The 15,067-nt window shown below is 49.0% G+C and overlaps 2 protein-coding genes across 38 annotated transcripts in view; one reads left to right on the top strand and one right to left on the bottom strand.

Annotated features, from left to right (window-relative positions):
* The window catches only part of FAM234A (family with sequence similarity 234 member A), a 40,168-nt gene extending 36,667 nt beyond the window's left edge, over positions 1-3,501 (bottom strand). For 10 of the 27 annotated variants that reach the window (XM_065537537.2, XM_065537530.2, XM_074028374.1 and 7 more), the window contains exons 1-2: positions 3,463-3,501; positions 890-980 (exon numbers count right to left, since the gene is read on the bottom strand). The gene's annotated coding sequence lies outside the window, so the exon portion shown is untranslated. Of the gene's footprint in view, positions 1-889; positions 981-1,498; positions 1,661-3,092 lie in introns of all 27 variants that reach the window. The other 17 variants (XM_074028381.1, XM_074028379.1, XM_074028370.1 and 14 more) reach the window with 4 other exon arrangements.
* Positions 3,502-9,504: 6,003 nt separating this feature from the next.
* Positions 9,505-15,067, top strand: part of LUC7L (LUC7 like) — a 45,019-nt gene continuing 39,456 nt past the window's right edge. For 7 of the 11 annotated variants that reach the window (XM_065537126.1, XM_074028332.1, XM_005590733.4 and 4 more), the window contains exons 1-2: positions 9,505-9,676; positions 11,611-11,705. In XM_065537126.1, coding sequence (XP_065393198.1) covers positions 9,616-9,676; positions 11,611-11,705 — 156 coding nt within the window. In that variant the 5' untranslated portion in view covers positions 9,505-9,615. Of the gene's footprint in view, positions 9,677-10,552; positions 10,623-11,610; positions 11,706-15,067 lie in introns of all 11 variants that reach the window. The other 4 variants (XM_015442611.3, XM_074028336.1, XM_074028334.1 and 1 more) reach the window with 1 other exon arrangement.

Here is a 15,067-nt window from a genome sequence, read left to right as displayed (position 1 = left end):
CGTCTCTACTAAAAAATACAAAAAACTAGCCGGGTGAGGTGGCGGGCGCCTGTAGTCCCAGCTACTCGGGAGGCTGAGGCAGGAGAATGGCGTAGACCCGGGAGGCGGAGCTTGCAGTGAGCTGAGATGCGGCCACTGCACTCCAGCCTGGGCGACAGAGCGAGACTCCGTCTCAAAAAAAAAAAAAAAAAAAAAAAAAAAAAAATTAGCTGGGCGTGGTAGTGCATGCTTGTAGTCCCGGCTCCTCAGGAGGCTGAGGCAAGAGAATAGCTGAACCGAGGACAAGGAATGAGCCAAGATTACGTCACTGCACTCCAGCCCGGGTGACAGAGGGAGACTCTATCTCAAAAAAAAAAAAAAGAATTTCATTAACAAGTATTGTGGTGGAAACCTTCCACTTTCACTCTGAGGTCACCTGCTCTAAGGGAAGATAATTACCATGTGAGGACATGGGCCCGAAGGAAAGCTCCATGAGGCAAGGAACTGAGGGCTCCTGCTACCAGCCAAGAGGGAACTGAGGCTTCCAGTCACCAGCCTTGTGAGTAAGCCACCTTGGAATCAGATCCTCCAGCCCTGGTCCAGTTTTTATTTTATTTATTCTTTTTAAATTTTCGACCTCTACAGAAACCAGAAAAGTCTCCATCAAGTTTTTAGACGCCTGCAGCCCCAGCCAACATCTTGGTTGCAACTCCATAAGACCCAAAGTCATAATCACCCAGATAAGCCACTGATCAATTCCTGACCCACAGAAACTGTTGGATAATAAATATTTGTCACTTTAATCCATTAAACTTTGTGTTGTTACAAGCAGCAGAAAACCATTCCAAGTCAGCAGAATGGAAGCAGGAGCCTGAAAAGAAAGTGAAGGGGTGGGCATGGTGACTCATACCTGTAATCCTAACACTTGGCAAGGCCAAGGCAGGAGGACTGCTTGAAGCCAGGAGTTTGAGACCTGCCTGGGCAACACAGTGAGACCCCATCTAGATATTAAAAAAAAAAAAAAATACACAAATAAACAAATAGGCTGGGTGCGGTGGCTCACATTTATAATCCCAGCACTTCAGGAGGCAAACAAAGGAGGGTCACTTGGGCGTAGGAGTTCAGGACCAGACTGGGAAAGAAAGTGAAACCCCATCCCTACAAAAAATTTTAATTTTTTTTTTTTTTTTTTTTTTTTGAGACAGAATCTCGCTCTGTCACCAGAGTGTAGTGGCACGATCTTGGCTCAATGCAACCTCCGCCTCCTGGGTTCAAGAGATTCTCCTGCCTCAGCCTCCCAAGTAGCTGGGACTACAGGTGTGCACCACCACGCCCAATTAATTTTTGTATTTTTAGTAGAGACAGGGTTTCACCATGTTAGACAGGATGGTCTCAATCTCTTGACCTCATGATCTGCCAGCCCCAGCCTCCCAAAGTGCTAGGATTACAGGCATGAGCCACCGTGTCCAGCCAAAAACAAATTTTTAATAAAAATAAATATGGGTGTTGTGGCACATACCTGTAGTTCCAGACACTCAGGAGGGTGAAGCAAAAGGAAAAAAAGAGGGCCAGGTGCGGTGGCTCACACCTGTAATCTGAACACTTTAGGAGGTCGAGGCGGGCAGATCACCTGCAGTCAGGAGTTTGAAACCAGCCTGGCCCACATGGTGAAACCCCGTCTCTATTAAAATACAAAAAAAAAAAAATTAGCTGGGCATGGTGGTGGGCACCTGTAATCCCAGCTACTTGGGAGGCTGAGGGGGGAGAATCGCTTGAACCCGGGAGACAGAGGTTGCAGTGAGCTGAGCTCTTGCCACTGCACTCCAGCCTGGGCAACAAGAGTGAAACTCCGTCTCAAGAAAAAGAAAAAAAGAAAAGGAAAAAAAAAGACGGAATCCTCCACCATTTCTAAATCCTGATGATCTCATTCAAGCCCTTGACCCCATCTTACTTCTGGTTCCTTGGACTTCCCAGAGCAAAAGCGAATGGAATGCTTCCATAGCGTGAACTAGTTTTAATATGTTTTCGATGCTTTATGCCAAAAGCATCCAAATCAGTATGGCAAGGACTAAGAGAACTGGTACAATGCCCAAATCCTTGTCCACTTGAGGCCAGGGTCATTCTATTTCCTCCTCCCCTGATCTGCACTTACTCTTTAGCTTTTTTTTTTTTTTTTTTTTTTTTTTGAGATGAAGTCTTGCTCTTGTCAACCAGGCTGGAGTGCAGTGGGGTGATCTCAGCTCACTACAACCTCCGCCTCCCGGGTTCAAGCAATTCTCCTCCCTCAACCTCCCGAGTAGCTGGGATTACAAGTGCCTGCCACCACGCCTGGCTAATTTTTTATTTTTAGTAGAGACGGGGTTTCACCATGATGGCCATGCTGGTCTCTAACTCTTGGACCTCAGGTGATCTGGCTGCCTCAGCCTTTCGAAGTGCTGGGATGACAGGCGTGAGCCACCGCGCCCGGCCCAGCAAGCTCCATTTTTTATTTATCTAATATACCACCTGCACCCTCCAGTGGAATAGAAGCTCCTTGAGGACAGGAAGTTCTTTTGTTGAGTACTATATCCTCAGCCCCTAGAACTATCCCTGGCTCCCAGCAGACACTCGGAGAGTATTTGTAGAGTTATTCTGCTCTAATTGAATGCAGATTGAAATTGCAATCAAAGAAGTAGTGTCATCTGATGCTGGCGCTGGAAAGATACCGGCAGCCAATACATGGAAGGGAGCGCGTCACAGCCTCCTCAGCTGGAATCACAAGGTTTAGAACCCGGGAGTAAACGAAACCGCCTACCCTGATAACCTATCAGTCTGTCCATGGGCAATCTCTCTCCTTGACAACTGTCGGCCAACGAACGTGGGGGAGAGCAGGAACGCTAATCACAGTGTTTGGCCTGAGTCCCTCCCACAGACGAGCAACCTCGGCTGCGCTCGGGGCGCTTTCCCGGGGTGCCTTCCCGGGGTGCCGGACGCACGAGCTTGCAGACAGCGTCCTGAGAGGACACACCTCCCTGATTCCCGTGAGGCTTCTCATCCACATTCTTCTACCATAAAAAAACACCCTCAAGCAACCTGGGCGGCACCAAGAGCGAAACTGGCCACGGCCGGCTCACCTACTCTGCGCCACGGCGGGGAGCTCCCCAACGGGAGGTAAAACCCCGCTTTGAGGAACAATGGGGTTTGTTCTGAACGCCACTGAAGCCCAGGCTGCGGCAACCGGGGAAACCCGAGAATCAGCCTCCAGAGGCGCTGCGGCCGACCCACTGAAGGCCTTGGGGCCCCGCCGCAGCCTCCCGGCCCGCACCCGACTCGGGAAGGCGGAGGAGCTGGGCGGCAGCACAGGCGGGGTCCTCCAGGGGCCGAGGGACTGGGGAACTTGGGGGCCGGGGTCGCCGAGGCAGGGGGACCGCGTCCCAGAGCGAAGGGGCGGCCTGCGGCACCCCTGCGGCGTGCACGCGCGAGGACGAGGCCGCGCTCACTCACCTGCCGCCGCGCCCTCTCACCCGCCCGCGCCGCGGGCCCGCCCCCTGGCGTCACTTCCGACAAATGGGCGGGCGGGGCCGGAAATGCTCGGGCTCTGACCCCGCCCCGCCGGCATGCTTCGGTTGCTCAGCAACGCGGATCGTGGGCGCGGCCTCCTTCGGGAACCTGGCAGTGTCCTGTTTGTCGCTGTCGCAATGGATGCTGAACGTCCTCGCCCCTCTTCGTTCCCTTCCCCCCCTCCGTCCTTGCTCCTTTCCGTCCTCTTTCCCCTCCTTCCCTGCGTCCTTGCTGCGTCCTCGCTCCCCTCTCCGTCCTCTCCCCACCGTGTCCTCTTCCCGCCTTCTTTCTCGACGTCGACCCGCGATCGCCGATCGCCGGCCTCGCCCCTGCCTCCCGGTGCTCCCAGCGTTTCTCCTCTTTGACCACGAGGAGAATTGCTGGCAGTGGGGATGCGAATTTTCGACCTTGAAATATTGTGGCAAATTGGGAGTGTCACGTGGTTGTACTGACACCCCACGTTGATCAATATTGGGCATGATGATTAGAATCACCACACAGATCAGGGTATCTAAGAACTCCGGCTCCAGCAAGCCTTCCGCCTCCACCTCCGGAGTAGCTGGAACTACAGGCAGGTGCCACCATGCCCGGCTGAATTTTTCCTGTTTTTTAGAGACGGGGTCTCACTGTGTTGCCCAGTCTGGTCTCACCTGAACTCAAGTGATCCGCCCGCCTGGGCCTCCCAAAGTGCTGGAATTACAGGCGTGAGCCATCGCGCCCGGCCATCTTCCCTATTTTTGGATGAGGGTATGTAAATTATCTATCCCATTTTATGTTCAGTGTGTGGAGGAAAGGTAATGTGTCTTGTTCATTCACAGGTCTCTGCATGAACAAGAGTTGCACCTGGAAAAGTTCACCCAAGAGAAGGCCCAGTGGAAAGAAAAAGTTGGGGCTGACTTGTAAACAGCTTAAAATTTTAATGCATTTTTTATTCCATACACATATCCTTCTTCAAGGCTGTAAACATTCCTGTTTTATGGGTTTTGACCCCAAAATCTAAGTAAACAACCATTGGTTGTCCAGTAGACTAGGCTGATTTAGGAATGACCCCTTGGAAGACATACTCAAAAATAAAAACAAGAATTAAAAAATCCCACAAAGCCAACGAATGAGCAGAGACATCAGCAGTCAAACACTGTGGGAGAGAGAGACTCTAACAAAATTACTCTGGCTGGCCGGGCGCGGTGGCTCACGCCTGTAATCCCAGCACTTTGGAAGGCCGAGGCGGGCGGATCACAAGGTCAGGAGATCGAGACCATGGTGAAACCCCGTCTCTACTAAAAAAAATAGAAAAAAATTAGCCGGGCGCAGTGGCGGGCGCCTGTAGTCCCACCTACTCGGGAGGCTGAGGCCGGAGAATGGCGTGAACCCGGGAGGCGGAGCTTGCAGTGAGCCGAGATTGCGCCACTGCACTCCAGCCTGGGCGGCAGAGCGAGACTCCGTCTCAAAAAAAAAAAAAAAAAAATTACTCTGGGGCCGGGTGCAGTGGCTCTTGCATGTAATCCCAGCAGTTTGGGAGGCTGAGGCAGGCGAATCACTTGAGGTCAGGAGTTTGAGGTCAGGAGTTTGAGGTCAGCCTGGCCAACATGGCAAAAACTGTTCCTTACTAAAAAGACAAAAATTAGCTGGGCATGGTTGCCTGCACCTGTAATCCCAGCTACTTGGTGAGGCTGAGGCAGGAGAATTGCTTGAACCCGGGAGGCAGAGGTTGCGGTGAGCTGAGATCATGCCACTACACTCCAGCCTAGGTGACAGAGCAAAACTCTGTCTCAAGAGAAAAAAAAAAAAAAAAAAAGAAATTACTCTAGGCCAGGCATGGTGACTCATACCTGTAATCCCAGCGCTTTGGGAGGCCAAGGCAGGAGGAAGATTGCTTGACCTCAGAAATTTGAGACCAGCCTGGGCTACATAGTGAGACTGGCATCTTTATTTATTTTTTAAAAAATTTTTTGGCTGGGCACAGTGGCTCATGCCTGTAATCCCAGCACTTCGGGGGGCCGAGGCAGGTGGATCATGAGATCAAGAGATCGAGACCAGCCTGGCCAGCATGGCGAAATCCCGTCTCTACTAAAAATACAAAAAATAGCCAGGCATGGTGGTGCATGCTTGTAGTCCCAGCTACTTGGGAGGCTGAGGCAGGAGAATCGCTTGAACCCAGGACTTGGAGGTTGCAATGAGCCGAGATCACGCCATTGCGCTCCAGCCTGGGCGACCGAGTGAGACTCCATCTCCAAAAAGGAAAAAAAAAAAGCCGGGCAGGGTGGGTCAATCCTGTAATCCCAGCACTTTGGGAGGCTGAGGCGGGCGGATCACGAGGTCAGGAGATAGAGACCATCCTGGCTAACACGGTGAAACCCAATCTCTACTAAAAATAAAAAAAATTAGCCAGGTGTGGTGGCGGGCGCCTGTAGTCCCAGCTACTTGGGAGGCTGAGGCAGGAGAATGGCGTGAACCTGGGAAACGGAGGTTGCAGTGAACTGAGAAGAGCCAGACCCTGTCTCAAAAATAAATAAATAAATAAAAAGGCCGGGCACAGTGGCTCATGCCTGTAATCCCAGCATTTTGGGAGACCGAGGTGGGGGGGGTGGATCACCTGAGGTCGGGAGTTCAACACCAGCCTGGCCAACATGTAGAAACCCAGTCTCTACTAAAAATACAAAATTAGCCGGATGTGGTGTCGCATGCCTGTAATCCTAGCTACTCGGGAGGCTGAGGCAGGAGAGTTGCTTCAACCAGGGAGGCAGACGTTGCGGCGAACCGAGATCTTGCCATTGCACTCCAGCCTGGGCAACTAGAGTGAAACTCCGTCTCAAAAAGAAAAAAAATGGGTCTCCCTCTGTCCCTCAGACTCAAGTGCAGTGGCAGGATCACGGCTTACTACAACCTCTGCTTCCCAGGCACAGGTGATCCTTTCACCTCAGCCTCTGGGGTAGCTGGGACTACAGGTGTAAGCCACCATGCCCAGCTAATTTTTTTACTTTTTTGTAGAATGGAGTTTTGCCATATTACCTAGGCTGGTCTTGAACTCCTAGACTCAAGTGATCTCCTGCTTTGGCCTCCCAAAGTGCTGGGATTCCAAGCATGAGCCACTGTGCCTGGCAGTTGTCTGATTTCTAATAACTGTGGCAGTTTGGTAGGTGCATAATTCAGATGATGTAATTGCTTTGTTCAAATGGCCAATTGGAAGCAAAATCATGCCTTAGAACATTATTTAAAACTTGTCAGCCGGGTGCAGTGGCTCATGCCTATTATCACAGCACTTTGGGAGGCCGAGGTGGGCGGATCACGAGGTCAGAAGATCCTGGCTAACATAGTGAAAGCCGGTCTCTACTATAAATACAAGAAAATTAGCTGGGCGTGGTGGCGGGCGTCTGTAGTCCCAGCTACTCAGGAGGCTGAGGCAGGAGAATGGCATGAACATGGGAGGCGGAGCTTGCAGTGAGCCAAGATCGCACCACTGCACTCCAGCCTGGGCGACAGAGCGAGACTCCGTCTGAAAACAAAACAAATGAAAACAAAACTTGTCTTACCGTGTCTGGACTTTTGATGCTTCTAGCCCACCAACAGTCTTTGTTGTATTCTTAGAGTAAGTCTTTTTTTCCCCCTTCCAGGGCAGCAATCATTAAATTATCATTTGTGAAATGATTTTTTGTAAATTTACATTTTATTTTTAAATTAATTTTTTTGAGGTGGAATGTCAAAATAGACCACTCCCGGCCTATTTTTTCTTCTTCTTCTTCTTCTTTTTGAGATGGAGTCTCCCTCTATTGCCCAGGCTGGAGTGCAGTGGCACAATCTCAGCTCACTGCAACCTCTGCCTCCTGGGTTCAAGTGATTCTCCTGCCTCAGCCTCCCGAGTAGCTGGGACTATAGGTATGTGCCACCATGCTCGGCTAGTTTTTTTCTATTTTTAGTAGAGACAGGGTCTCACCATGTTGGCCAGGCTGATCTTGAAGTCCTGACCTCATGATCCATCTGCCTTGGCCTCCCAAAGTGCTGGGATTACAGGCGTGAGCCACCGTGCTCGGCCTTTTTTTTTTGAGATGGAGTTTTGCTTTTGTTGCCCAGGCTGGAGTACAATGATGCAATCTTGGCTCACCGCAACCTCTGCCTCCCAGGTTCAAGCAATTCTCCTGCCTCAGCCTCTGGAGTAGCTGGGATTACAGGTATGTGGCACCACGCCTGGCTAATTTTGTATTTTTAGTAGAGATAGGGTTTCTCCATGTTGGTCAGGCTGGCCTCAAACTCCCGACCTCAGGTGATCCGCCCGCCTTGACCTCCCAAAGTGCTGGGATTACAGGCATAAGCCACTGCCCCCCGCCTGGCCTGTTTTTTAAGTTTTAAGTCAATTTTTGAGACAGGGTCTTGTTTTTTTTTTTTTTTTTTTTTTTTTCTGGCCTCCTAAATTGCTGGGATCACAGGTGTGAGCCCCCGCGCCTGGCCAAGACAGGGTCTCGTTCTTTTGCCCAGGCTTCAGTGTAGTGGTGTGATCACAGCTCACTGCAGCCTTAACCACCCAGGCTCAGTCTGTCCTCCAACCTCAGCTTCCTGAGTGGCTGGAACTAGAGGCAAATGCCACCACACCTGGCCTATATTTATTTATTTATTTTAAATAGAGAGCGGGGGCCTGGCGTTGTGGTTCACAGCTGTAATCCCAGGACTTTGGGAGGCCGAGGTGGGTGGATCACCTGAGGTCAGGAGTTTAAGACCAGCCTGGCCAACATGGCAAAACCCGGTTTCTACAAAAGTACAAAAAAAAAATTAGGTGGGCATGACGGCGGGTGTCTGTAATCCCAGCTACTGGGGAGACTGAGGCAGGAGAATCGCTTGAACCCAGGAGGCAGAGGTTGTAGTGAGCCCAGATCACACCACTGCACTTCACCCTGGGCGACAGAGCAAGACTCCATCCCAAAAATAAATAAATAAAAAATAAAGGCCAGGCGCGGTGGCTTATGCCTGTAATGCCAGCACTTTGGGAGGCTGGGACGGGTGCATCACCTGAGGTTGAGAGTTCGAGACCTGCCTGACCAATATGGAGAAACCCCGTCTCTACTAAAAATACAAAATTAGCTGGGCGTGGTGGCACATACCTGTAATCTCAGCTACAAGGGAGGCAGAGGCAGCAGATATTGCTTGAACGCGGGAGGCAGAGCCGAGATCAGGCCATTGCACTCCAGCCTGGGTAACAAGAGCGAAACTTCATCTCAAAAATAAATAAATAAATAAATAAAATATAATAAAAAATAAGAAAAGTTTTAATAGAAGTCTATGCCAGACTATGCACACATAAGTGCATGCTATAATTCTATTATCACATAAAGTAATTGCTGAGACATACCTGTTTTTAGCCCCTGGGACGGTAGACCATGAGCTCACAGAAGGACGACCACGAGGTTTTAATCATAGAACCTAATATTAATGCCATAACTGATGGCCAAACATGGTGGTTCACACCTATAATCCCAATACTTTGCCGGGCTGAGGAGGGAGGATAAGGAGCCTGGGAGGTCGAGGTTGCAGTGAGCGGTAATCGCGCCACTGCACTCCAGCCTGGGCAACAAAGCAAGACCCTCGCTCAAAAATAAATAAATAAATGAAAATAAGTAAAATTCCATGCTTTATTTAACTTTCACAAAAATCATATGAGGGACACCTTTAGAATCCTCATTTCACAGATTTAAAAAAAATGAGCGTCGGGGAGTTAATATGCTCACGGTTTCATGGCTAGCTTAGAAAAAGCACGGATTTATCTTGTTTTTGATAGACTGTATTTGACATTATTGTAGTTTACCCTCCGTAGAGACTCATTTGAGGTCCTGGGGGTCTAGAGTAAAATCAGCGTTGGGATTTTGGTTCCTTCCTTGGACAACTTCCGTAGACCACTCAGAACCTCAGTCTCCCCCAAGCACCCACCCTAGAAACTACATTTCCCAGCAGGCTGTGCGCCGGCGCCTTCGTACTTCCTCCCGGCGTCCCCCGCGGCGGGAAAGAGCCGAGTGGGCTCGAGGCCGACGCGACCATCATTTGTCGACGCCGCTGCCGCTGCTTTCCTGAGAGAAGCCGTCGCGGCCGTCCCCACCGCCTCCGCCGGCTACCATGTCCGCCCAGGCGCAGATGCGGGCCCTGCTGGACCAGCTCATGGGCACGGCTCGGGACGGTGAGTCACAGCGGCCAACCAGGCGAGGGTCTGGGGTGGGAGTGAGGCGAGGCCGCCGGGCGGCCTGAGGCGGGGGCCGCGATCGTCTGCGCCTGCGCTTGCGCGGGGCACCCCTCCTCCTCCGCCGCGCGCCGACCGCAGGCGCCGGGCCTTTGTCTAAGCCGGTTGGTCTCTGAGGCGGCCGTGGGTCCAGGTCCGGCTCCTCTTTCGGAGTCTGCGCCACGGATGGGGCTTCAGCCTCCTTCCCGTTTACCGTCCCGCTACTTCCTCCCCGACGGGCGCCGCGGCTCCGTGCCCCTCCGCGAACTGTGGAGTCGGCGAGGGGCTGGAATCAGCGTGGGCTCCAGGTCGCTGGCAGCCGGGTGGCAGAACTCCTCCGAGGCTCCTTGGGAAGAAGCTACACCCGAGGGAGCCGGATGGGCCTCGAAACCCTGACCCGTTCTGGTTCTGTACCATTGCAAGGGGAGCCGTAAACTGAGCCTTTCTAACGTGGGTTTCTGCCGAGTACTTTTCCAGCTCCCTCCTTCCCCCAGCACACAGGAGAGCCTCTGTGTAGCCAGCGCTTGGCAGTGGTTAGGTAGGTTGTACTGTGTAGGGAGGAGCTCAAGATCATGATGGTTGTCACAGGAGAAAGCGGTTGCATCTTCGCAAAACTATATACCTGCTGTGGTTTGTGTTTTCTTTTCTGCTGAAGTAATGAAGTTGTAAGTTCACACTGGCACATTCTCAGGGCTGTGCAGATTATTTGCACTTTATTTCATAGGTGAATAAGTGCTTTTTAGCTTTCTTTGTATATTGAGTTGCTTTTGAATTGCTTCCCATATTTTTATTTCATACAAACTGAACAATTGTGGCCCCTCTATTTTATTTATAAAGGTTCAGTGTATCTTTGCCTGCCTACATCAATCTGCAAGGGAGTTGCAGAAAGCCTCATGTTCATCGAGCCGTGAGTCACAACCAATTTCTAAGCTGTTATAACAAAAAAGTGTTTGCTTTTTTTCACAAGTAACTTTAAAAGTGTAGTTTAGAAAGAAAACATTTTCAATAAAAAGACACTACATTAATCCTGGATGCTTGCAAATCCTAAAATATATTCCTCCTCTAGCGTTGCACAGCTCTGTGTTGTATACACAGACTAGCTTTAGAATTTGTCACATACCACTTTGCCTTTACTTTTATGTATCATTCCCCCGACTTCCTTACTGCAGGTGTGGGCAAGAAAACTTTTCCTTTAACACTTTTCAACAGCGGGCATAAAATTCTGCAGCTGAGGTCTTGAAGAATGCAGATGGGTACAGTATGTGTTGGAGCTCACAGTGTGTATTGACTAACCTAGTTCCTTTTTGCTTTTTTTGGTATTGTCTTGTTAAAAGTGACTCCCAGGTAGCAACTCTCTTTTTTAAGGGTGGGGACGAAAGGGGCATAGGAAGAATAGATCTAGATTATTTAACAGTCTTCAATAGCGTTTGAAAGCTTTCTTCTTCATTCAATTTTGGGCAAAATACTGCCTCTGCATTTGTTCATAACTAAAAGATTAATAAGTAGCTTTTGTTGGTGGAAATTACCAGCTCTATAAGTCGCCCTTGGTGGTTCATGGACCTCTGATTAGCTTGGGTTTTGGAATCTCATTGCCACATGTATATGTGGAGCCAATGGCCTTTTGGTGCTCAGCTGCTTACATCTGACTCCTTGACTACTTTGGTACACTGATGGAGTCAGATCTCATTAAGTGTGATTCTTCATGATATAACTGGCCTCAAAAAAATGTGTATTCCACTCCAGTGTAAATATCTTTAGATCAGCTTTTCATTGTATTTGATGGGGAGAACACAGAAATGATAGACTGCAAATGATCCAGGTGAATCATTACACTAGTGTTTTCTTGTGGTTAACGTGATAATATTGTCTTATTTAAAACCACAAATGAATTTCAGGAGACGAAACCAGACAGAGGGTCAAGTTTACAGATGACCGTGTCTGCAAGAGTCACCTTCTGGACTGCTGCCCACATGACATCCTCGCCGGGACGGTAGGTGCATTTTGGGGGACCTCATGGAACACTCTGACATGAGTGCTGGGTAGGCAGTGATGGTTTTTCTGTGTTGAATTTTGTTTTAAGTCTTTTTCTCTAAGTGGCTGAATTACAGCAGGTAATCCTCCACTTGTATGTATGCATGCATGCGTGCGATGGAGTCTTACTCTGTATTGCCCAGGCTGAAGTGCAGTGGTGTAGTCACAGCTCACTGCAGCCTCGAACTCCTGGGCTCCAGTGATCCTCCCGCCTCAGCCTCTTGAGCTTCTGGGACTACAGGCATGAGCCACTGCTCCTTGCTCAGTCCTCCACTTTTTAACAGGCAGAAATCCCTGATGCCGTTTAAATGATAGATTCTATTCATTTGGTAGGATTTTATATTATGGTACAAATTTCACTGTTGTAAAATTCTGTCTGTAAGATTACCAGATTTTTTTGTAAAGTCATTTATACTGCGATATTCACAACTAAATAGGGCAAGTATTCTAATTTGGCTGTAGCAAAAAATACGCTTTAGGTCAGCCTGAAGTTCTTTGAAGATTCTGCGTGGGTTGGTTTGTTTGACCTCAAGTTGAATGTGTGGAAGACTTTTGATCTACAAAGGTACATTTTCTTCCCCAGATTATTTGGTTTTTAAAAAATCAGTTGAGGATACGTTGATTTTGTAGTTTTGTGTTGTGCCACCCTTTCAAGAAATCAACATGCTATGTGACGAATATAGACCCCTGCAATTTTAAGGTCACTTCAGATGAACAAAACGGATAAATGCTAGCTTTGTGTAATGTGCATTTATTCGAAGTAAGAATTTGAAAAGACTGAATAGTGGAGGATTATCTGTGGTGATTCAGCCACTGAGACAAAAGGAGTCCTGTAGAGACCACCCCCATTCTAAGGTTTCACAGCTACCTCACAGAGGATAAAAACTGTTCTCTCATTTTAAGGATGAAATGTGCATGTGTTAGAGGATGTTTTCTTCATGATGAATCAATCATTGCTTTTATTAGGGAGAAGCACCTTCTGGAAAACCCCTCAGATGTGTTAAATCTTCTCAATCTGACTTTTCTGACAGCAAATGCAAAATGAATGCCAAACCATGTGCCTCTGTTCCTTAGGTGTTGTCTGCTGTTTGGCCTGGGCTGGGAAAACGTTACTGTTTGCTGCAGATTACTGTGGGTACCGAGGTCAATACAGATTAATGATTTCCACTCGTCAAAGGCAGTTTCACTGTAGGGTGTTTTCATAGGATGCTCAACTTGGAATTCTTGATAAACCCATAGTGAAAGAAGTCAGAGCAGATAGCTGTGTACTCTCAGGAAGATTTCAACCATGTTTTCCTCGGCCAGACCCTGTGTGTGTCGCGTAGCTGTGGAATACTGGTGAGAAAAATCTCAGTGAGAGGATTTCTCATTCTTCTTTTTTTTTTTTTGAGTTTGCTCTTGTTGCCCAGCCTGGAGTGCAGTGGCGTGATCATGGCTCACTGCAACCTCTGCCTCCCGGGTTCAAGCCATTCTCTTGCCTCAGCCTCCCAAGTAGCTGGGATTACAGGCATGCACCACCACACCCGGCTAATTTTTGTATTTTCAGTACATACGGGGTTTCACCACATTGGCCAGGCTAGTCTGGAACTCCTGACCTTGTGATTTGCCCACCTTGGTCTCCCAAAGTGCTGGGATTACAGGTGTGAGCCACCGTGCTCCGCCAGAGTGAGGGTATTTCACACAAATGTTTATTGTTAGTTACAGGTGAATTTGCTAGATGTTTATTGGACACCTACTTTGTGCCAGGCACTGGAGATAGTGTGCCAATAAAGTCTTTACTCTCATCTAGTGGGGTGAGAGGATGCATGATGAATAAGTAAATGAGTAGATAATGAGCTGTTGTAGATTGGGGGAGGAGGAAAGGCCTCTCAGGGACGTGTGAGCAGAGACCTGAATGGTGAGCAAGAACACGTGTAAAGTTTGGGGATTTGGTGCTCTGGGTGGAGAGTGCAGAGGAACAGAAGGAACACCCCTGATGTTTCTGGACTGGCGTGAATTAGCAGCGAGAGGGAGGCAGGGGTTATGGAGGCCTGTAAGAACCAAGAAGCCATGGATTGAGGGCCGTCACTCCAGTGTTTGGAATTGGGCAGGGGCAGCTCAGCAGCAGGGGTTGGAGAAGCATCCTGAGAGGGAGGAGGAAACCCAGGAAACCTGTGTGCATGTGAAGACAGTGCCTTGCACAGGTGTGAATGAACAAATGTCAGAGGCTGCTGATGGTCAGTTGGAATAAGGATTGGAAATTCAGATAGGGTTTGTTGTAGAGATTGATCCTTGCTGGGTTTTTTGTTATTGTTGTTGTTGTTGTTGTTGTTGAGACGGAGTATCACTCTGCTGCCAGACTGGAGTGCAGTGGAGTAATCCTGACTCATTGCAACCTCCGCCTCCTGGGTTCTCCCAAGCGATTTTCCTGCCTCAGCCTCCTGAGTAGCTGAGGTTACAGGCACGTGCCGCCACACTCGGCTAATTTTTGTATTTTTAGTAGAAGCGGGGTTTCACAGTGTTGACCAGGATGATCTCGATCTCTTGACCTTGTGATCCACCTGCTTGGCTGCCCAAAGTACTGGGATTACAGGTGTTAGCCACCATGCCTGACTGTTTTGTTTTTTTTGGAGACACTGTCTTGCTCTGTTACCCAGGTTGAAGTGCAGTGGCTCGGTCTTGGCTCACTGCAACCTCTGCCTCCCATGTTTAAGCGATTCTTCTGCCTCAGCCTCCTGAGTAGCTGGGTATACAGGTGTGCAACACCACGCCTGGCTAATTTTTGTATTTTTAGTCGAGACGGGGTTTCACCATATTGGCCAGGCTGGTCTTGAACTCCTAACCTCGTGATTTACCCACCTCGGCCTCTTAAAGTGCTGGGATTACAGGCATGAGACATTGCGCCTGGCGAGAACTGTGTTTTCTGAAGGTTCTGGAACCGTTGGTGCCCTTCCTGGTCAGCAGTGTTAGACCAATAGAAGGTACAGAAGAGAACACAGGTTGTTGAGTAAAAAAGGCCTGACACACTGGATTTAGCAGCCATTTGGAATATTGTGGAAGGACTTAATGAATGTGATATCTCAGCTCTGCTTGATGTTAGGCATCCAGGGGAATGGCCAGTAGTATTTTTCCCTGCCTCCTTGGCAAAGCTGAAAAAGGTACATCCAAAATCATAGAACCCAAGCCTGTCCTCAGTGTGCTTTAGCGGGGACTGTTTTGGGAGCTCTCACATTGAAAAGTAAGTGCTGAATTTTGCTTCATGTGAGGTTTTTTTTTTTGCTTGCTTTTTTTTTTTTTTTTTTTTTTTTTTTGAGACGGAGTCTCTCTCTGTCGCCCAGGCTG

This window comes from Macaca fascicularis, chromosome 20 (genome assembly GCF_037993035.2).
Source record: "Macaca fascicularis isolate 582-1 chromosome 20, T2T-MFA8v1.1".
Classification (NCBI taxonomy): Eukaryota; Metazoa; Chordata; class Mammalia; order Primates; family Cercopithecidae; genus Macaca; species Macaca fascicularis.
Note: the sequence above shows the minus strand (reverse complement) of the source record. Positions and strands in the feature narration are given on the sequence as shown.